General features: G+C 40.3%; 2 protein-coding genes across 4 annotated transcripts in view; both read right to left on the bottom strand.

The window, feature by feature from the left end:
- Positions 1-6,947: 6,947 nt before the first annotated feature.
- Positions 6,948-12,890, bottom strand: gem (GTP binding protein overexpressed in skeletal muscle). The gene is made up of 4 exons (XM_088998522.1): positions 11,135-12,890; positions 9,795-9,871; positions 9,454-9,658; positions 6,948-8,775 (listed from the first exon to the last, which is right to left on the bottom strand). The coding sequence occupies exons 1-4, from the start codon at positions 11,475-11,477 to the stop codon at positions 8,495-8,497; spliced, it is 906 nt and encodes a 301-aa protein (XP_088854648.1). The 5' UTR covers positions 11,478-12,890; the 3' UTR covers positions 6,948-8,494.
- A 721-nt stretch (positions 12,891-13,611) lies between these two features.
- The window catches only part of rad54b (RAD54 homolog B), a 19,757-nt gene continuing 10,590 nt past the window's right edge, over positions 13,612-22,778 (bottom strand). For 2 of the 3 annotated variants that reach the window (XM_088998817.1, XM_088998818.1), the window contains 11 exons: positions 22,579-22,741; positions 22,286-22,511; positions 20,338-20,424; positions 20,145-20,265; positions 19,927-20,066; positions 19,526-19,816; positions 18,824-18,987; positions 18,475-18,736; positions 18,329-18,395; positions 15,660-15,857; positions 15,155-15,593 (listed from right to left, as the gene is read on the bottom strand). In XM_088998817.1, coding sequence (XP_088854943.1) covers positions 15,385-15,593; positions 15,660-15,857; positions 18,329-18,395; positions 18,475-18,736; positions 18,824-18,987; positions 19,526-19,816; positions 19,927-20,066; positions 20,145-20,265; positions 20,338-20,424; positions 22,286-22,511; positions 22,579-22,741 — 1,928 coding nt within the window. In that variant the 3' untranslated portion in view covers positions 15,155-15,384. Of the gene's footprint in view, positions 13,649-15,154; positions 15,594-15,659; positions 15,858-18,328; positions 18,396-18,474; positions 18,737-18,823; positions 18,988-19,525; positions 19,817-19,926; positions 20,067-20,144; positions 20,266-20,337; positions 20,425-22,285; positions 22,512-22,578; positions 22,742-22,778 lie in introns of those variants that run through there. The other variant, XM_088998819.1, reaches the window with a different exon arrangement.

The following is a 22,778-nucleotide window of genomic DNA, read 5'->3' as shown; positions in this document are numbered from 1 at the left end:
CGTCATCTGTACTTCTTTGAAGGTGTCGGACGTTTTCGCTTCTTATCCAAGAAACTATGAAACCCTATGTACCCTAGGGCCGAAACTACCAGTAAGACTTTAGTTTGCTGACAAAGTTTCTTGGAATAGAAGCGAAACGTGCGACACCTTCAAAGAAGTACAGATGACGGCTGAAGAAACCTTTTCATCGATGGACCACTCCTGTACGACTGAGAGCTTACACAGCCGAACTTTAGTGTAGTATTAAAATATGACAATTATTATGGTATTGTTCATTTGATTCTGCACCCAAAATGCCATTGTGGAAATATATTGATGAAATATACTTTTTTTTCTTTCAAAACACTAAATTGTATTTTTTCTCGGCTGTCATTATTTTTACTCATCCTTTTGTTCTTTCTATTCCTACTGACATATTCTGTCTCATGTTTAAATCAACGAATACGGTTCCTGAGCTGTGAAACAGATACTTTATTTGGTACACCAGAGCAATCTGAACGTTTCAATACAAGAGCGATATCCGAGTGCCCAAGCCGAAAGTATCAATGCACGAGCGATATCAGAGGTCACTGACAAGTGTACCTTATGTAGTGTCTGGCTAGTATATAAAGCGTTACTGCCTAAAAGCCCACAACGCTTACCCTTTTCTTAAAGAGACGGCTTATTTATTGCGTCGTAAACCCACTTAGTCATAATGTGACAGACAAAGGAATGTGATTCAAGGAATGCATTGAAGTGGGAAGTGACCCTGGTGGACAAGGTTGAAGGTGACATTGAGTGGCGGCTAACGACCTTTTAAAAAAAAATGTTTTTCAATCACCAAACTGAGACGCTCTCTATTAAATGAACGCATGACGATTTTGATTATTTTAAAATTGGTTTCTGTTGTCCGTATGACAGGAACATACGTATAATTATTCTTACTTTCTTTGACTTATAACAAATGGTGCAAAGGGTGCGGCTTAAACTATGTACCTTGCGAATGCTCATATGGTACAGTAATAAACATTATTTGGATTGTTGCGGGATATTAATCTTGTGGATTTTGTATGTTCTTTGCCCGACTTTATGAAAAAAAAATGAAAAAGGCTGCTGCAAGGATACATTGAATTATGTGATTAATCTACAGAAATGGTTCAAAATTAATATTGTTCCACTTGACAGAAGCAATAACCTTTGCTCATACAGTATAGTCAACATTTGCAAACAGCCAAGGAAAGCTTTGACAGCACATGCCGAAAAGGCCTCCACCATGAAAATCAAACCACAATCCATTTTAAAAAGTGCAAACATTGAAATGAAAGTGTGTGTAAAGGAGAGTCGAAGTGACGCACCTTTCGCCGGAGAAATCCTGCCAGTCAGTCCGGGTGTAACTGATGTGAATTCTCATCCTTCCTGGTCAAACGTTAACTACATGTTAACCAGCAGTCTTTTATTGGATCTAATCATTGTCTAATCAGCGTTGTCACCGCTTACTCACCAATGGGCGCCAAGACGGACAACCAGGAAGGAAGAAACACTGTAGGGACTCTCGTTTCATGACATGAAATCTCACAGTGGTGCTTTCAAGTCAGGGATCTTATTTGTCATGTTTGAATTTGGTTTACGGTGGTCATTGTGGTTAAAATGTATTTTAACTCATTCACTGCCATTCCTGAATTTCCCGATAAAGTGCTGGTCAAACCTCTGGGAATGTTTTTCCCTCCCGTGAGGGGGCAGCATTTGCCTTTTGTCCATGTTAGCGCTTTATTACTTCTTCAGCTGGTGTTAAAGCGCTATATGAAATGAATAAATATGGATGTATTATATTGTATTTTGCGTAGCCGCCCCTATTTCGAGCTCAGATAACTGAAGACCCATATAATTTAGGAAGCTACAACTATTTGCTATCTATTTTCTGTTTAGCTCCCTGGACGGCTATATAGCTAGCTAGCTATTAGCTATATAGCTATCTAGTTGGCTGGCTAGCTATCTTGCTGGCTAGCTACTAGATATCTATTGGCTAGCTGACTGTAAAGTGACCTTGAGAGTTTTGAAAGGCACTTATAAATGAAATTATTACTGTTATTAATATTATTATTATTAACTGTTTTTTTCTGATGAAAGAAGAGAGTCTAATGTTTCTTACGCTGCATTGAATGTTTAGGTAGTCCTAAAACTCAATATTCCGTGGGTCCTGCAATTTGAGTGAAAATGACAAAAACCCTGGAGTGGTTTCGGAGTGGACACATTTTTGCACATTGTCTCAGTGAATGAGTTGAGAAGAAAAATAGCATTTTAAATTATTACCGGTATACTGTATCGAGATGAAATGAAATAGCATGCAAACAATTTTTCCCTCATGAATTCCATTCACATCGTGCTGCTCCCTCTGGTGCGCATGTGTTGGCCACCTGGGGAGAGTATAAAAAAACAGACAAATTGCTAAACATCTCACTCTTGAGTAAACAACAGTTCTTTTGGTCTTTCTTTACAGATGATAAATAATACATGCCTGTGAGCATTGATATATTGTGTCTAAGTGTGTTCCTTCATCATTTGTGTTCAATCATTTGTTGCTGGTCTTTCACCTCAAACTGTTTGAAACACCAAAGCGAGATAAGTGGTCTGAATTGCACGATTGTCCATGTTTTCTTTATTATTTTACTTTATGTTAACAGTTTTGTTAAGGATTCAGCTGTTGTTAAAATGCTATATAAAACGAAACGTCCGACACCTTCAAAAAGTACAGATGACGGCTGAAGAAACCTTCTCATCAATGCTATATAAATTAACATGTATTGTTGCTTTAAGGCATAGGTGTCAAAGTCAAGGCCCGCGGGCCAAATCCGGCCCGCCACATAATTTTTTTCGGCCCGCGAAAGCAAATCAAACTTGTTAAATTCCATGATGATTGCTAAAATCTGACCCAAAATTTCATATTTTTGGATGGCAACCACAATAAAAGTCATTATTCTTGTCTTCAGATTTGAAAACGAGTTATTCATTAATCTGCTGTGTGCTCTATATGTAATATTTGAAGGGATTTAAACATTCTAATGGGTTCCCCAAATTCATAACGGCCCTCGAGAGGAAACCATAACTACAATGTGGCCCGCGGCAAAAAATGACTTTGACACCCCTGCTTTAAGGCATATAACACAGCGACAGTAACACATTTCATTTTATTCTGTATGTATGTGGTTAATACAAACAAAAATACAAACTTGATTTTCTTTTCCTTGACAGTGCTCGTATCTCAAATGTTTGCAAGTCAAAGCACAAAATTGTCTCAAACACGGCTCTTGTCTCCAAAAAGTAAAAAGTCGCATCTGTCTACTTTGTGTAATTCAACATTTTAAACACATAATATTACGTTTTAACTTATTTTAATAGTGCCATTATGTGCATTCATTACATCATTTCCTTTCTTCAGGCTGACTTTTGTAATGAATGGGGAGTAATCAGACATACTGTTACAGTAAACCTCCATTGCGAGTTTTAGAAGTCATTTTATGATCTATATTATCTTACTATAAGACTTGTGATTACTTTAAAAAATATTTTATTGCTAATAATCAGTAAACATGCCCGCTTGCTTTATTGTGGCCTACATTTTACAGACTAGGTCCCAATGCAGATCCAAATTATGAGCCTAGATTTATTTGTGTGCATTCTCTCAAAAATATGTTTTCTATTTTAAGGTCATCCTTACTCTGAACTGTACAGAAACAAGACAAGTATGTTAAGAAAAAGGGCCTACTCAGCGACTGGTTTCTCACGGTCAGACTTTGACCTGCACTAGTGCTCCGCTTCCTGTCAGATTGTCCATTTGTAGCAGTGGCTGATAAGGTGTCGTCAATAATGCTAATGGATCCCTGTAGATCACAGCGGTCAGCCGATAGGTCACCTTGAAACAACTGACCCCAATTCCCATTGACATCCTCAGTCAATTTCTAAGCATATTTACGCGTGGAAACAACAGCGTCGCTATCTTGCGACATCCTGCGGAGGAGGAAAAAAAAAAGGCGACAACGTTTGTCAATCCTTAACGGCGGCGCCTGTGAATTCGTCACCGTTTTGACAGCAGTCAGGTCGTTTAAACACCGACCTGCTACTGTCGACACCTCATCACAGCGCCATCCGATTTGCATGGATTATGTAAGAATTAAAAAGCATGCGCCAACACATTCTGCTTGACAAGTTGGGATGGCCCTGCATGGTGGCGGAAGACACACATTTCTTTCTAGGAAGCTTTTATTCTTGAATATCTAGCTCGCCGTCTTCATTAGTAGGATGACTTTGAAATCAGGCGCGATTTGAAAATCTGACGCTTAAAGAACAACCGACGTCTCCGGACAAGTTGTGTCCATAATTTGTAAAATGGCTTCAAATGACTTCTACTGGGCGTATTTTAATAAGATTCCACCGCATATAGCTATATTTTACGTTTTAAGACTCACGCTGAACATTCAGGAAGTCTTGTTTTTGAATTGGTGACGTGTCCGTACGTGACGTCAGAAAAGGACCGCCTCCTGACCGTAAAAAAGACGCATTGTAGCGTCTTTCCATCACGTCAATATATTTTGCTGTACTGTTTTTTTAAACCTTGTGTTACATCCAAAAGCCGCCAGCAGAGAGAATTTGGTAGGAATTTATCAGCCTGTGGAAACGGATTGATTCATCCCTCACAGCTTGTTGGCCATTTTCTGGCCTAATTTTGGGTGAGACATTCCCCCCCGCCCATTTGCCTCAAAATGACACGGAATAAATTCTTTAATCGATTGCAAACATGTATGCTTTCCTCTTCAGAACTATTTGAATCATATTCAAAACTGGATGTGTAACAAGAAAGTATATTATCCGAATCTGAAGCAATTGTTTTGATTCTCCAGCAATGCAAGACGTCTTGGCGTGACGTCACAAACTGGGGGCGGGACTTTCTGAAAATGCCCAATTCGTAGCTCAATTTTTAGCAGATTTTGGACACTTTAAGTCATTTTTCTTGGTGTTTTGCATTTGAATAAAAATATCACACTGCGTATTTTGGGTATTTTAGATGCTATACAACTTTTTTTTTCTGAAACAAAAAAGGTTGTCCTTTAAATGCACACGAAAAATATGTATTTATATTTTTAATGTTTGTATTTGTAATGTATGTCTAATTTGGCTTTGAAATGTGTAAAACCATTAACATAATTGACTTTTGTGAAGATGAATGCAATTAAAAATCTTGTTGTTGCACTTCTGTGTGTTTTGATTGGAGTTTGGGCTAACGTGAATGAGCATCCAGTCAGTACACTTGTCAGGAGCACATCGGCCGTAAAATGAACACACGTGCATGTCACAACTTCTTCAACATGCCTGCTGCCTCTGACGATCTGAAATGTGTCCTTGCTTGATAAACGTCAGCTAACTCTTACCTAGGCATGCAAACAGTGAACTACGATTAAATGCAGCAAGATTTAGGAATGATAATGGTAAAATAAAGGTGGGTGGTACCGTAGGAATGAAAAAAAACCGTCACCCGTTCTTTTTTTAGGCCAAATACTTTCTACTTACGGCATATCAGTGAATGATAGATGTCTGTTTATCATGTTGCATGCTAGCATCACCGCAGCAGGAGGCAGGAAGAATTGGATGGAACAAACCATTCTTGAGTCAATTGGGGTTCGTATTTTGTTTTAATATCACATTTCACCCAAATACAGTATTGTTTTGGAATTACACTTTTGTTGATTTTAAAAAATAGACATACATTAGAACTATAAACAATCAAATAAATAAATAAATAAATAAATAAACGATCTCACATTTTGAGGTGCTTGAGGTTATTTAAAAATGGGCTGGAAACAGTAACCCGTATCGAAATTTGATTCAGAATCATCTTTATTGGCCAAGTACAGTATGTCGAACATATTTTTGTCCGGTACAACACGCTGCAGTACTATCATCATAGAAAAGAAATGACAAATAATTAGGGAGGAGCCCAATAAAGGCTAATCTAATGTAATCCAATCTAATCTAATCTAATCTAATCTAATTCCTTAATGTAAATGGTACAAATTAGCAAGCAGACAGTGATCTAATGGAGTACATAATAATAATAATAATAATAATAATAATAATAATAATAATAATAATAATAATAATAATAGTTAGCATTTGCCCAACTCCCAGCAAATCGCTGGATATCAACCAATGGACTTTTAGAATTTCACTCATACTGTAGCACACATAACACAGTTGTCAACCAGTACACAGTTTTATCACTCTATTTCATACGAATGCACAGAATTAGAGATGGATATTAGTGCCCAGATGATACATGCTAAAATATTTTCATGAATATCTTCTGCGTTTGAGTGTTTAGTCAATATCCCTGATATTCATCTTAAGTTCCAGGTATGCATGAGTCAGATAACGTTGACATATACACAGACTTGTACATTTTACTAGTGAAGCAAAACTACAGTACTAACTTTGGAATACTAGTTGGGCTGTCTTTTACCCTGCACATGGATATGCTGGGGTGTCAGGCCTTCTGGTAGGTAAAAGGTTTGTTATCAGCACTGGACCAAGGCCTTAAAATGGTGCGGCAGTGGGAGTCTCTCTAGTGAAGGTTGTTACATGTTTCTAGTGAGGCCCAATTAACCACTTGTTGAAATTGAATAATTACTCCAGAAGCCTTCCACAAATTATGTGTATGTTACCCCAGCAGCATAAAGTCAGTTGTTTTTCTACAGCTTTTCTAACAAGTCTCACTCTGAAGCTGCGACCCGAACCTCACGACATGCCCTGAGCACGCAGTCGCACACTACTGCAATTTGATCTTTTCAATATTCAAGGTGGCATTATCACCCTATGACTCATCTGTCGCGTGTTATTTTTCGTGGTTGCCATGTAACTCCATTGTGTCAAACGTGAGTCACGCGCTGGAACACACAAAAGGAGATCTTCTACTGATCTTTATTTTAATAAAAAGCAACACGGGAAGCTACTGTACATACAAGTGTCAACATTGCAGGGAATTTGCACCGATATGAAGTGCGTGTAAGCCAAAGATAACGTTTACCTCTTACAAAAAGTATTTCTCACATAAAAAACACTCGAGCACAAAAAAACACACTGGGGAAAAAAGTATTTCACATAGCAAACACACATAATTAACTAAAAATCTCACCTCATTCACACACACGAAAGCGATCTAAAAACAAATCTGCCAGCTCTCTCTCTGTCTTGGGCATATTTAATAATAATAATACCCACAGAAAAACATATCCGATGACTGTAGAGTGACCTTGAGAGTTTTGAAAGGTGCTTAGAAATGAAATGTATTATTATTATTATATTTAGCCTCCTAACAAGCTAGCTCTCTCTCTTTCTAGAGCATATTTAGCATGCTAACTATCTCTCTCTCGCTGTCTATCAGGCATATTTAGAAAGCTAACTAGCTAACTCTCTCTCTCGAGCATATTTAGCCTGCTAACTAGCTATCTAGCTCTCTCTCTTTCTTGAGCATATTTAGCAGGCTAACTAACTAGCTCTCTCTCTCTCTCTCTCGAGCATATTTAGACAGCTAACTATGTCTCTTTCTAGCATATTTATACAGCTAACTAGCTAGCTGTCTCTCTTTGTGTCTCAAGCATATTTAACTTGCTAATTAGCTAGATAGCTCTCTATCTTTCTTGAGCATATTTAGCATCTAACTAACTAGCTCTCTCTCTGTCCCTCGAGCATATTGAGACAGTTAACTAGCTAGCTCTCTCTCTGTCTCTAGCATATTTAGCCTCTTAACTAGCGAGTTAGCCCTCACTCTTTCTTGAGCATATTTAGCAAGCTAACTAACTCGTTCGCTCTGTCTCTCTTTTTAGCATCTTTAGAGAGCGAACTAGCTAGCTGTCTCTCTGTCTCAAGCATATTTAACTTGCTAACTAGCTAGATAGCTCTGTCTCTCTTTCTTGGGCATATTTAGCATGCTAACTATCTCTCTCTCTGTCCCTTGAGCATATTTAGACAGCTAACTAGCTAGCTAGCTTGCCCTCTCTGTCTCGAGCATATTTAGCCTACTAACTAGCTAGTTAGCCCTCATTCTTTCTTGAGCATATTTAGCATGCTAACCAACTCTGCTCTGTCTCACACACAGACACACACACTCACACACCAGCTAGTATAATAAAAAAATCTGCTGTGCTCTGTGTTGAAGAGATAAATGTTGTTTTGGCTTAATCTGCACCTAATACTCTGAAGCTTGTGCTACTATAAAAATACATTTGAACACTTACAGTTAAAGCGTCAACACTTGTGACGTAACAGACTCGCAGGACTGAGAGCAAATAGGAAGAGAGGTCTGTGAAAGTAAAAAAACACATGGTTCTCCTTGTCCATTGATCGTCTGAAAATAGGAAATGTTGCCATTTTGTCCACCAAACTGTTCTTGAAGCCGCTCATTGAAGCATTCATTTTTCTCACAAGGCCACGCTGTCCACTCCTCAGTCCGTGTCAATCATTCTTTTTACAGAACAGACAAATCATGGCAAGATTTAGACTTAAGCCAGAATGCGACACTGGGATTATTTCTGGCTACTATTTTGTCGAGAAAACGCTTGGCCTTGTTGGGGAGGCTCTCCCGGCGAGGGCGGCAAGCAGAGCGTCCGCCTCCTTTGGCGTCCTTGGAGTCCCTGCGCAGACGCAGCTGTCGCACAATGCCATGGAAGGCCTCCCACACGTTATGCTGCATGGCGGCGGAGGTCTCGATGAACTTGCAGTCGAAGATGGCGGCGCAGGCTCGGCCTTCTGGAAGCAGAATATACTTTTTTTCTAATGCTTCAGACAGGCAACATTCATTCATTCATTCATTCAAACCAATGGTTTATATACTGAGTCCTTCAAGTTTAGTAGTTCTTTGGCCACAACATGGCGCCCAGTCAATATATTTGTATTACAAACACTCCCCAACTTACGAACATTCGAGTTACATACGGCCATTTTTGCGCGTATGTCAAAAAATGTTTGGACAGAGACGCTGTAAGTTAGATTTTGTATTGCGCGCCTTTTTCAGAGTAGTGCTTCTTTCCGCCGCTAATACCGACGTGAGGCGCTGGGAGAGCTCTCTCTCTCTCTAACATATGTAGTATTCTCTATAGTCGTATATGTACATATCTTTGTAGAACATATATTTTAAAAATGTTATTATATTTTTCAGTACAAACCAATACAGGTTACTTATACAAGCCTTAAACATACTTATATAAATCTTAAACATACTTTTATAAGCCTTAAACATACATTCCATACAAAATATAGCATTGAAGCAACTAACAAACAAATCCACCCCAGGAACGACCGTTCGGAACGTATCTCGTTCGTAAGTTGGGACACCCGGACTACAAAAACAGTGAATATGTGTTTTTTCCAGCACTGGTACTGTATGATTTAATTTAGTATCACTACTTTGAAGTTGGGAGTTCTTACCGTTGGTAGAAACCTGCCTGCGTCGCACCAAGTCGCATTTGTTGCCCACCAGGATGATGGGCGTGTGTTGGGCCGGGCGAAGGCGACGGAGGGTGATACGCAGCTCGGAGGCCCGCAGAAAGGATGATCGATCGGTTATGGAGTACAGGAGCAGAAAGGCGTCACCTGATTTCATGTAGCACTCCTGAGCCCCTTCACCCTCATTCTGTAAAAGACACACAAACACACGCACATGGATGATCAATATGATGAGTGAATTATGGGCATGAGGGAGAGGAGATTCAAACACACAATTATCTTTTGCCAAAAGTACGCTTAAATCCGGCCATGGTTGAACTCACGTCTGCATCCCATGTGTCCAACAGAGTGATTGTTGCAGGCTCTCCATCTATGTGAAGCTCCCTTTCACGCAGTTCTTCTGAAGTAATGAAAAAAAAAAAACAGCTCGTAAAAAATATATATATATAATGATCATCATCATCATCAGTGTCCTTCAGTTTTGAAAGGTGCATAAAAATAAAATGTTTTATTATTATTATCACCATCATCATCAAAGATTTTGAACTAGAGAAATATGAATTGAATAAAATCTTTGTTGTTGTGGTTATAATTGTTCTCTCTCCATTGTATCATACTTAAAATTTGATTAAAAAAATGTTGCTTTAACGGAAAAAGTAGCACAAAGAGATACACTAAGTCTTCTTCTTCTTATTTTTATTATTATCATTATTATTATTATCCATCCATTTTCCAGACTGCTTCATCCTCATTTGGATCACGGGGGGTGCTGGAGTCTATCCCAGCCGTCTTTGGGCACTAAGAGGGGGACACCCTGAATTGGTTGCCGAACAATCGCTGACAAACAAACATCAGCGCTCACGCTTACTCTTACAGTATAATAATAATACATTTCATTTATAAGTGTTGTTCAAAACGATCAAGGACAATTTTAGAGGGTTCAATCAGCCTGCCATGCATGTTTTTGTAATGTGGAAGGAAACCGGAGTACCCGGAGAAAACTCATGCTGGCCCGAGGAAAACAAACTCCACACAGGGACGGGGTCTTGAACTCACAACTTCTGCACTGTGAAATCGGCATGCTAAACACTCGACTATTGGGCCGCTAATAACAGTAATAATAATAATAACAGTCATAATAATAATAATTGGACATGATTTTAATAATAATATAATAGCACATTTTATTTATAAGTGCCTTACAAAACTCTCAAGGACACTTTACAGTTAAGGGATAGGAACTTTTTTTTTACTACAAAAATATGAATTGATTTAAATATTCGGTGTTGTGGTGAGATCTTTTTTTTCTCTGTAATGTATCATACTTAAAATTTGATTAAAAGTGTTGCTTTCACTAAATAAGTCCCACGAAAAGAGCATTAACTGAGGGCGCGAGTGTCTCGAAATGTCCGTAAACTTGAAATGTCGCCTGAATCATTCCTTTCATCACATTGCTGCTGTGAAATGTAAATTTCTCCACTGCGAGACTAATAAAGGCAAATCCATCCATAAAACCACAGTTGCAAGTGTGTTATGAAAAAGATTGCCGTCTGTAAAATACATTTAATTATGACGTTAACTTTGTTAAAAACACTCAAATTCCCCCCAAAAGTTCCAATTCAAACGAATTGAAGCCGAACGTACTCCATTAATGAGTTCTTACCCCCACACAGCTCGCAGTCATCGCTGTCCATGCTGTCCGCCGCCCCGGAAAAGATGCAAGCGAAGGCGGTCTTTCCGACCCCGGCGGCCCCGAGGAGCACCACCCGGTACGGGTTGACCGAATCAGTCGAGATAACCGAATCGGACGACGAGGACCAGCTACCACGGCTGCTGCCTCCGTCGGACTCTCCGGTTGAGTTTGCGCACGATTTGGATCGGGAGACGCAAGCGGGGACCCGGGCTAAGAGGCTATCCGGGAGCAAGTGGCTGCCCGGGTCGCAGATGCTCCAGCGGTGGATCTCGCTCTGGAGGCGGAGGCTGTGCCGGCGTACGCTGGACATCATTATCCCGTCGGTCAAGAAATAATTCAAATCAGTTACTTGAGCTTCGTTTATTCCTTAATATCAAATAATAAACGATTTTTTGATAAAGTGATCCCGTGCAGCTTAGTTTTTCGACACTGTAAATTTGGAAGCAGGATTAGGTGAGAAACATGTTGCAACTAAAATGAAGCGTGTCGTGTCCTCTCGGTGCTCTCATTAATCCTGCTGGGGGTTCCCTGCATGTTTATATGACGAGTTGGCCTCTCTCACTCAGTTACTGGAGGGAGTGTAGATCAACTCTCATGGAGGGAGGGGAGAGTTTAGATGCTCTCAACATTAATGTACACCAATGGCCCACAAATAATATGGAGATTCCTTGGTAAGTGCATTGAGAAAATGATTACATAACGTGTGAATACAGAAGGGGGCTAATGGATTTGCTCTTATAAAAATTCCACACTTGTAAATGTGTCTTGTTAGTCACACTGAATGTTGTTCTCACATTCTGGCAGCAGAAAAGGTGTCTGCTAATTGGAGTTGGAGAGGTGCCAGAAGTATCGATGGCAATGGAATTACATTTGGTGGTCATTAAATCTTTATAATAATACATTTAATTTATATGCGCCTTTCGAAACTCTCTAGGTCACTTCACAGTCACAGGATAAGTTAGATAGCTATCTAGCTAGATAGGTAATAGATAGCAAACAAATAAACATAGGGGCAAATAAATCAATTCATGCATGCTTGACAACGCGGATAAAAGACAAAACTAGTCTTGTACAGACGCTCCCCTACTTACGAACATTCGAGTTCGAGTAAATAAACAACAGTTTGAAGAAAGAACACTTGACTTCTTACGTGGGGAACTGTTAGCTATTTGACAATTATGGAAAACGATTCAATGTGTGGAAATTTTGTTTAAAAAGTTACTTTAAAAAGTGAATTCCTCAATGGCAAACATGAACAGGATGTTCCCGGGATGGCTAAAACACCACACATGCATCCATCTATTATCTGTCGCTTATTCGAGGTCGGGTCGTAATAGGAAAGTCCAGACTTCCCTCTCCCCAGCCATTTCTTTTAGTTCTTCCTGGCAAATCCCGAGGCGTTCCCAAGCCAGCTGGGGTGACATAGTCTCTCCAGCGGATCCTAGGTCATCCTCGGAGTCTTCTGCCAGTCAGGCATGGCCGGAACACATCACCAGGGAGTCATCCAGGACGCATCCTAATCAGATGCCCGAGCCACCTCATCTGTTGTTTCAGCTGCACTGGTGAAAGTTCTGAGATGTCGGAAGTTTGCAGTAATTGGCTAAAAAAACTTCTATCATCTGTTTTAAGCACTTGTGGCAGCCTCCGACCCAGAAAATAATCCGCAGCTCTCAAGTAAGACCAAAATTAGCTTAATTGAAACTTTAGAAACAACAGTGCAGCAATGTGACCAGTCACACATGCTGTTTGCACATTGAGAGGTCATAAATTAAGTGAAGGGCAAAGTGCAGTGCGGACGGGTGGAGCGTGCATGAATACAATACAGTATGAGAGAACCATGTGTGCGATTTGTTCTTCGACAAAATCACGCCTACGAGCCTTCACCGTGGCTGAGCCCGGGGCCACTGAAGTAGCAGAAGATTAATCAAAAAATGTTGGGCAGCCTGAGCAGTACGTGCAGCCTGATGCACGTGGTTATAAGCTCATGTTTCAATTTCAATGATTCTCTAAGTGATCATGAATGAAATGCACGACTCGCAACCTTGCGGGTTAATACCATCGGTTTGACCTGACGATCTCTTCATTCAGAGATTTAGAGATCACAAAAAATAAATAAATAAAGATCCAATCTGTCATTTAGTTTCTCCTCAAAACAACTCCACCCCTCCCTTCACCAGTCGAGTTATATATTTAAAAGCATACAGAGGGTCTTTGAGCTGGCGGGCTTAAAAAGGAGGGATTGGCAGAGGATGGTTAAGAGCTTTAGAACGATTCCATCTCGTGCACTCATCAGACAGAGACATCATTTGGATCAATCGGACGTGTTACACTTGTTTGTCGAACACGTGCCCATGAGCTTTCTGACACACGATAGGTTTAGAAACAAGCTACCATCCATTCCCTCACTAGGGTCACGAGTGAACTGGCGCTTGCCCGAGCGGACTTCAGGACAGATGTGAATTCATCACCAGTCAATCGCAGAGCCTGTGGAAAACACTCACATTCATAAAGACCATTTCGAGTCATCCATTAACTTGGTTTTCCAGCACAGGGTGAACATGCAAACTGGGCTGTCACTTGTACAGAGCTTTTGTAGTGAATTTAGTTGTGGGATACACCCTGGACTGATTACTCGGTAATCTCTTCTAATTTGACATAAATTAGATGGATGCATGGCTTGAGGAGCCAGCGATGAGAAGAAAGGAGCGTCAACGCGCATGTGGAACGGTCGCGGCTTGGAATTGAAGTGGATTTACGTGGGACAGGAGATGTGAGACAATCTCTTCGTCAATGGATGCTATAGCTTTGTGTTTGCTTTCAACATCCAGCTTGTAGCAGACGTGCATGTTTTACCTTGACGTCCGTGATCCACTGGGGAAAATGATGCTTTGATCCTCTCGTCTCTCATCTAGAACTGCTTCATTTCAACAAAGAGGGTGCAGGAAGTGCTTAAGATTGAATGACTGTGTCTTTTTGTTGTCATATTATGTTATTTAGGTTTTTTTGTCCTTTTCATTTCAAGATGGTACCGCGAGTATGGCAGCCTTTACAGCAGCTCTTGTATTTTGTTTTTCTACTTCTTTCTTTCCTTTCCTCTTCTTTTCATAACTTTTCTGCCGTGAAATGTAAATTTCTCCACTGTGAGACTAATAAAGGCTAATCTAATCCAATTAAATACTAATAACTATAATAATACATTTAATTTATAAGCGCCTTTCAAAACTCTCAGGGACACTTTACAGTCACAGGATATTAAACAACATTTTTTTTAAAGCGCATGTAAGAATATAAGTGGTGAACAACTTTTATTGACTTACAAAAAACAAAATAAATACTGATATTATAACTAGGTCAACACATTGTGGATTTGAGGTGAGGATACCATAACGAAATTAAGAAGTACATGGAAGCCCTTTATATTCAGACTGAAATGAGCTGACTAAAACAGCCATTATAAGGTGATGAAGAGTAATAATTCAGAGTGAGTAAATAGAGCCCCTTGTAACATGAAAAGTCAGACCTCTCCATAACCTAGATATTACACAAAAAATGCCTAAGAGCGACATGTTGACGGTCAGATAAATAATAATGATCTCTTTTACGTAACAACGCAGTTGAATACAATTCATACAAAGTACACGCAAAACCTACAAAAACCTAACTCCCACGCAGGCAAACGAGGCAGCATTGATGAAAAAGGCTAATGTGTCGCACATCACTTAACGGATGTGGACAATCATGTGAAAAGGTCACAGTATGTGAAAGCGTCCTCATGGGTAAGCTTATAGTCCTGTGAAAACTGTCGATTAAATGAGCAAACATTTACAATGCACGGGGAGTTTAAACTAAATTATTCCAAAGAGATTATTGGTAAAAATTCTCATTTTAACATGCCTCATTGTTAAGATTAAACACTGTTGTCATTACAGCGTTACCTTAGACGGCTCTGAAACAATATATGAAAAAACAATAATAAATCTGGCAAATATGTTAACGTCCATCGATTCTGTTTTTCCATTTTAATTTTAACTCATTTTTTAAGGTAAGAAGAAACATTCTGACCCTCTTCAGTGGCTTAATAACAACAACCCTTTCAGTATGACGGATCGACTTAAACATCAATGCAAAACTACAATCTGTGTACCGGTAATAATTTTAAAGTAATAATTCTTACAGTTTTCACCAGGATTGAGCGTCGTCTTGGAGGCAAACGGTGATGGTTATGGTTCCACGTGAGAAATGGTGGTTTGAAAAGCAAAGGTGATGTGGTCTCGGGCGTGATCGAGGTAAGGATCAGAGAAAGTGTGGGTGTCTCCAGAGAAATGTCTCCAACGCATCAGCTCGGACATGGTGAGGTTCTTCTGGGATGAAGCACTGCGGTCACGACCAAGCTGGCACGGGCGATTGTTAGAAGCCTGTTCTTCTTCCTCTTCAATATCCAAGCAAAAAGTTAAAAGAAGTTAAGTGTGCAAATATGGATTAAAACTGGATTTACCATGAAGTGAGCCGTCCATATCGCAGCTGCAGTTCAACAGGTCATGAGTTAGCGATTGCGTGTCGGATAGGCTGAAGAGATCTCGAAGCTCGCTGGTGGAGAAACTGGCATGCTCTGAGGCTTTGCCAAGGTCCACCACGGTCCCAGAGAGTCCCTGTTTGGAGACTTGCCGCTGGAAAATCCGCTCCTCTATTGTGCCTTGAGAGGGTCATAAGAACCGCTGAATGAGTCAGGTTCTCTATCCGTATATTTTTCTACGGTGGTTTTTTTGTGCAAATTTCCCCATTGTGGGACCATTAAAGGACAACCGACACCATTTTTTTGTTTCCTAACTAACATCATAAAAATATTTTATAGCATCTAAAACCCAAAACTGAGGCTGATATTTTTAGTCAAATGCAAAACATCAATAAAAATGTGTCCCAAAACTGACACAAAATGAGCTCGGAACTGAGCAGATTCATAAAGTCACGCCCCTTGTTCGTGACATCACTATTGGTCACACACTGCCTTGCTCCAGAATCAAACCAATGGCTTCAGAGAGTTCAGATCCGGAGAAGATGCTTTCTTGTTACTCATCCAGTTATGAATATGATTCAAATAGTTCTGAAGAGGAAAGCATAAATGTTTGCAATTGATTAAAGAAGTCCTTCCGTATCAATTCGAGCCGTCTGGACTCTAATGTAGCGCCCAGAAAATGCACAAGATGGCGGACAAGCTCCGTTGGAAATGGGCTGATTTGCCCGCTGGGAATTTGTGTCAACTTACACCTTTATGCGTGTTACCGCAATAGGCTGCGACACACAACGATTCCCCATTGCATTATTTATGTAGTTTTCCTTCTCATTTCGGCATTAACACGGTGTTTTCAGACAAAAAAAGTACCCAAAATGCATTGTGGGTCGCTTTCTCGGTCAGGGGCGTTCCCTCCGTGACGTCACTTAGGGGATCGTCATAAACTCGAAAACAAGACTTTCTGAATATTCAGCGCGAGTCTTAAAAATGTAAAATATGTGGTGGAATCTTTGTAAAATGCGCTCAGTAGAAGTCATTTGAAGTGATTTTACAAATTATAGACGCCCCTTCCAACTGCCACACTCACTGAAGTCTGAGTACACACTACACGCTGTACTCATCATCCTGAACTGTATTTTTTTTCTCGTTTTTTTTTTCTGCAAGACGTCACTTCAACCTTTTTTGTTTGTTTTTGCATTACTACACTACGTCACTTTACATACAACACTACCTCACTTTACATACGTCACTACCTCACTTTACATACAACACTACCTCAATTTACATTCAGACATTACATGTATTGTCTGTTGTCAATCGTCTGACTTTTTTAGCCACATTTTAAGTGCCTTGCACGCTGGGTCCGAGAGGACATTAATTTCATTGTGCTGTATGTCATGCATATTAGCATATTTGACCATAAAGCTGACTTTTACTGAACTTGTCCGGAGGTGTCCGGTTGTCCTTTAAAGGCTTTCTGATTCTGATTCCTCATTAGGGTTACAGTCACAGGTGAGATGGCCACAGCTGACTTTGGGTGAGAGGACCCAGAGGATAAGGCTGAATTTAGATAAGAAGTGGTCAAAGTAACTATCAAGAGAATCACAGATTATTAGGTATTTCATCTCAGTCCTCTTCTTTTCCTTTCGGCTTTTCCCTTCAGGGGTCGCCACAGCGAATGAGTGTTCTCCATCTAATCCAGTTTTGTGCATCTTCTTCTCTCACACCAGCTACTTTCATGTCCATCTCAGTCTGTCGCAAATTAATGATATATCGACATCTTTGCAGTGGTGGACCATCAGGGCCTGCAAGGCCTTCTTTGCTGGCCTAAAAATAACTGAATCCTAGACTGATAATATATTTGGTCCATGAATTTGCATGAAATGATTTCAAATTTTCTTTCAGCTTCCTTTCATTGCTTTTCCCCTGTTGTGCTTCTTCCAGATGTTTGTCCTTGAGAGTTTTGAAAGGCGCTTAGAAATTAAATGTATTATTATTATTTCATATTTATATAGGGCAAGAGCTACCATCAAATTTTAGTTCACTGAAGAAGCTCCTCGGATGAGAAGAGAAACCACCGACACCTTCAAAGAAGTATAGATGACGGCTGAAGAAACCTTCTCATCGATTTTCATATTTAAGCATTTAACCAATCACATTTTAGCCATTATTTGTTACCAGGGTCGGAAATATGCCTCAACGCCTTCTCAATCAGTTATGTGGGACCTGTAGCATAAAATAAGTGTTGATAAAACTATTGCTTTCACCAATCAGATTTTGAGTTGGCGACACCAAGGCCTTCTCGCAGGCCTTCTTTCCTGGCTAACGGTACCCTCAAGTGGACTTATAGTAAATAACACCACACTTATTAAGAGTTGAAGTCGTTGATGTAGCTGGAGCTGCAGTCAGGGTTGTATAGTCTTAAAATAGTTATTAAGGGTTGGATTGATTAAGACATAGCACTACTGAAGGCCTCGGTGTGAAATGCACGGCTCGCCAGATCATCTTTGATTTAATATAGAGAAATCAATGAAGTCAATGTCTAAATAAAAAAGTTGTGAGTGTCGGAATGACAAACAAGGAGCAGTAGTAAAGTATGCACAAACGCACATCATGTACACAGCCACATCCAGTGATTCAACATAGCATGATACCTGCGGTCAAGAGACGGTAAGTGTGCACAGTCTTCTTCTGTCCGTCTCGCCACACTCGTGACATAGCCTGAACAAAGCAAAAAAGTGAATGATCCAATGCAGCAAAGAAAATCATAATCATCTAAGATTGTTTTTGATAGGTTTACTTGAATATCGGTGGCCGGGTTCCAGTCAAGGTCATAGAGAACCAGGTGAGAAGCTCCAACTAGATTTAATCCGACACCACCAGCTTTGGAGCTGAGTAGAAACAAGAAAGTAGAAGAGTAAGAACTATTGAAGCTGTCAACTAGCCGCTGCCTTTGGATGGTGGGCGTTTGCCCGTCGAGCCGACAGAACGTGTAATCCATTTGCACACAAAGCTTCTGGAGCATGTCCAGCGTCTGCGTGTAGTTGGAAACGATAACCACCCTGGCAAAGAGACACAATCACCATCATACCTGTAATTCAACGGTTACAACATCACACCAGAAGTGTCTTGAATTGACATTGGCATACTTGTCTGATGGGCTGAATTGTTTGATAGTCTTCAGGAGATCCAACAGAACTAAAAGTTTCCCCGAGTCATCAGCATTGAAGCTATCTGAAGAGTAGTTTTCGGGGAAAAATTGCGCTAGCCCTTCATATAGGGAACTCTCCTCGGAATCACACTTTATTTTATCCTGCAAAATAAACAAACAAACAAATACATCAATAAATAAAATAGGTTGCCACAAAACAATAATAATACAGACACTCCCCGACTTAGGAACATTCGAGTTACGAACAATTTTTGCGGGTATGTCGAAAAATGTTCGGACATAGATGCTGTAAATTAGATTTTGTATTGCGCGCGAGGAAATCCCACTTTCCAGCTGATGCTCCAGGAGGACGCGATGCATAACAAAAAATAATGGCTGCTGGCACGTAATTCCGAAATTACGTGCCAGCAGCTTCAGTAATGGCTTACTGAAGACCCAAGGATATATGTTGTCGTACTACAGTAGGTGTGACATTATTTTACGACTATTAGAGTGTCTGTGTATTATACTTCCTCGTTCAGTGATTGACTTGTACATACATTCCATACAAAATCTAGCACTGGAGCAATTTACGAACAAATTCACCTGACGAACGACCACTCGGAACATAACTCGTTCGTAAGGTGGAGAGCACTTTTTTTAGCAGGACTTGATTGATTCAGCGAATCAAATGCCTCACCATGACAGTGGTGTGAAGCAGAGCAGGGTGATTACACAACTTTTTCAGGGCGGTGATGCAGGCCAGGTGGGTGTGTGTATGCACGGAATCCTGGAGGCAGGCTCGGAATACTCTATGGCTGAGGAGATGCCTGTAGACGTTTTTCTGCAGTGGTGATAGCCTGCAGAACAACGTCCAGTCCAGGCGCGGCGGCAGGTAGCTTTTAATAATCTCCTGTGTCCTCCTCAGGATGAACATGCCGGTAAGTCGAGAGAGCTCAGATGCTCGTTCTTCTCCCAAAGATTTCTCGTCCTGTTGGCAGAGCGGCATATTGGTTCTGTTTCATACTTTGACTTCTAAGTGTCACAAGGTTCTCAATAAACTCAAAAATACTCCCTCCAGTAACTGGATTTGAGCGTTACCTCTGAGCAGGAAGGCTGCCTGGAACGAAGAATGGGCTCTTCAAACACCTTCCTATATGCAGTGGTAGAACCAAGTATGCCCGGATTGACAAACTCTATAATGGCGTAGAACTCCTGCAAGTCATTCTGCACTGGGGTACCTTCAAAATATATGAGGAAATTAAGAGAAAGGGAGATCTTGTCGATTTCTCGCAGCAGTCAAGGTGAGGTTTAAACACCTGTGAGTATGATCCTGCGAGCGCAGCTCAGGCTGCTGATGGCCGAGGAGGTTTTGATGCTACTGTTCTTTAATCTGTGACCTTCATCGCAGATGATAAGACCAAAGTCCACTTTTTGCACCTGAGAACACATTCGGGAGATCTCATTTTGCATGATTCCATAGAAAAAGTTGTGGACAGGAGGCGGGCAAACCTGTTCGAGGCAGCGCAGTAGCATTTCATAGCTGATCACAAGAACGTCGTGCAGAGGAGACAACACAAACTGCTCGATCCTGTGGTCCTTTATACAACAGACAAGAAAAACAAGAAACCAGAAAACAACCATGAGAAGAACGGTTTGACTCAATTCTATTACAATGTTAGATATCCCTGCACAATTTTGTGGAACCACGCAGAAAATAGCTTTTAAAACTGTGTCTATTTTCCCTATTTAGAACCTGAAACGTTTACAAACAGTGTGGACAAAAATAAACCACCAATAGCACTTTTTTTTTTAACTCATTCACTGCCAGACGATGTGCAAAACTGTGTCCACGTTTATGTCATTTTCAGTCAAATTCTAGGACCTACAGAATATTGAGTTTTAGGACTTCATAAGCATTCAATGCAGCATAAGAAATCTTATAATAATAAAAATAATACATTGTATTCATAAGTGCCTTTCAAAACTCTCAAGGACACTTTAAACGATAAGTTTTATTCTGCGGGTGAGCAGCGGCAGCCAGACATGCCAGCCTTCACACAACCCCGGAAGTCAAAATGTTGGTTTCAAGTTTCATGGTCGGTTACATGTTATAAAAAAATGTCACTTTAACCAGTTATTTCTATTTGTGTTTGTAAATGGGATGAGTATCAGGTCATTTCCTATTTGGCTCTTACACAGTCTTCCATCACAATACTAATTATGTCCTCGAGAGCTTTGAAAGGCGCTTGAAATAAAATGTATTATTATTAATTATGGGATTTGCAGCATTTTTATGCTGAGCACGTGTATAAGGCATACACATTAACATTTATGATTGTCGGGTAAGAAAAAAATACTCAAGTCTCTACATAACAAGATAATGTATCTATTCAACTTTATGGATCGTCAAGAGGAGGAAGAATCCTCATTCGTCCCATTTGCTTGTATGCGTGTACACTGTTAAAGATTTTTTTTAGACTCTTTTCTTTCATCAGAAAAATATACAGTAAAGTCTCGTTATATCGATATCGGTTATATCGATAGTACTGCTTATTACGATACTATTTCTATGAACGCAAGGCGAAAATTTACATGCCGCAGGATCGGATATATCGATAGTCCGGTTATATCGATATTTTTTCAGACTCCCGAGAATATCGATATAACGATATAACTTTACTGTAGTTAATTCCCAAGTTACATGATATGGGTCTGGAGTAATATGAGGTGCAAGTGGAGGCGCTTTATCGGCACACCCGCAAGAAAAACCAAAACCCGAACAAATTTGGGAATGATGCTCCACGTCATATTTTCAATTTCTGAATAAATTCAGGAATAGCAGTGAATGAGTTAATCAGTCATTCTGGATGTTTGTTGAGAGCCTATTTCCTGTTTAAGGAGGATTGCGTGCATTACAGAGATGTTGCTAACTATTTGATTGCTACAAAATTATAATTGACTTGCAAGTAAAGTATTTTACTTATAGTGACGGGAAGAACAGTTAAATGCTCTCCCACTTGATGGCAGATGGTAGTTCGTGCAACTGACGGTTGCCTTTCTCCACAAGAGAATGAGTCACAGCACGCACATTTTGACCAAATATACCGTACAGACGCTCCCAACTTACGAACGAGATCTGTTCCGAACGGTCGTTCATAAGGTGAATGTGTTCGCAAGTTGCTGAAGTGCTATATTTTGTATGGAATGTATTTTGAAAGGCTTATATAAGTATGTTTAAGATTTATATAAGTATGTTTGAGGCGTGTATAAGTAACCTGTATTGATTTGTCCTGAAAAATAAACAATTAATAAAATATATGCTCTATAAAGATATGTACTTGTACAAGTGGAGAGAATACTACATATGTTACTACAAAAATGTTTGGATGGACCGTTGTTCGTAACTCGAATGTTCGTAAGTGAAGGAGCGTCTGTATCTGAAAATCATTTTCCTCACTTGATCCACTGTGAAAACATTGATCCTCTCTCGACCCAACCATTTGTTGAACTCAGCTCCCCAGTTTTGCACCAGGCTACCTGGAGTAACAACAAGCGTACGCTTGGCGACTGCTTTCCCTCCGTACGGACCCTGCTTGAGCAAAGTCCAGCAGAGAGCAACGCTCTGGAGGGTTTTCCCCAGACCCATCTCATCGGCCAGGATAGCCCCGTAGCGCCCCGCGGCTCTGATGACGGAAAAAGAATGGACGCTAAACAACGGGAGAGCTCACAAATGTGGACAGATGATGATACCTCATGCCCATGACGCATTCATAGAGAAAAAGCAGGCCATCTCTCTGATGGGGACGCAAATGAGCTGTCAGGTGCGGGTCAACCACGACGTCAACTACAGGTAGACCTGATTTGTTATATGACCACTGGTGCTCGAGAGAAGGTCGGGGCATCACCAGAGCACCTAAGAATGACACAAATTGTGTTATATATCAAGAGAA

This window comes from Hippocampus bargibanti, linkage group LG06 (assembly GCF_051943395.1).
Source record: "Hippocampus bargibanti isolate YZ-2025 linkage group LG06, ASM5194339v1, whole genome shotgun sequence".
Lineage (NCBI taxonomy): Eukaryota > Metazoa > Chordata > Actinopteri > Syngnathiformes > Syngnathidae > Hippocampus > Hippocampus bargibanti.
The sequence above is the reverse complement of the archived record's forward strand: the minus strand, read 5'-3'. Positions and strand labels throughout refer to the sequence as shown.

What these genes read in the sequence shown, in the direction of transcription:
- gem (XM_088998522.1), bottom strand. Translation starts at nt 11,477, where the DNA reads ATGATGTCCAGCGTACGCCGGCACAGCCTCCGCCTCCAGAGCGAGATC. An exon ending in TGACTGCGAGCTGTGTGGGG is followed by an intron (nt 9,872 to 11,134) that starts GTAAGAACTCAT and finishes TCATTACTTCAG; the next exon opens with AAGAACTGCGTGAAAGGGAG. An exon ending in TGGACACATGGGATGCAGAC is followed by an intron (nt 9,659 to 9,794) that starts GTGAGTTCAACC and finishes TGTCTTTTACAG; the next exon opens with AATGAGGGTGAAGGGGCTCA.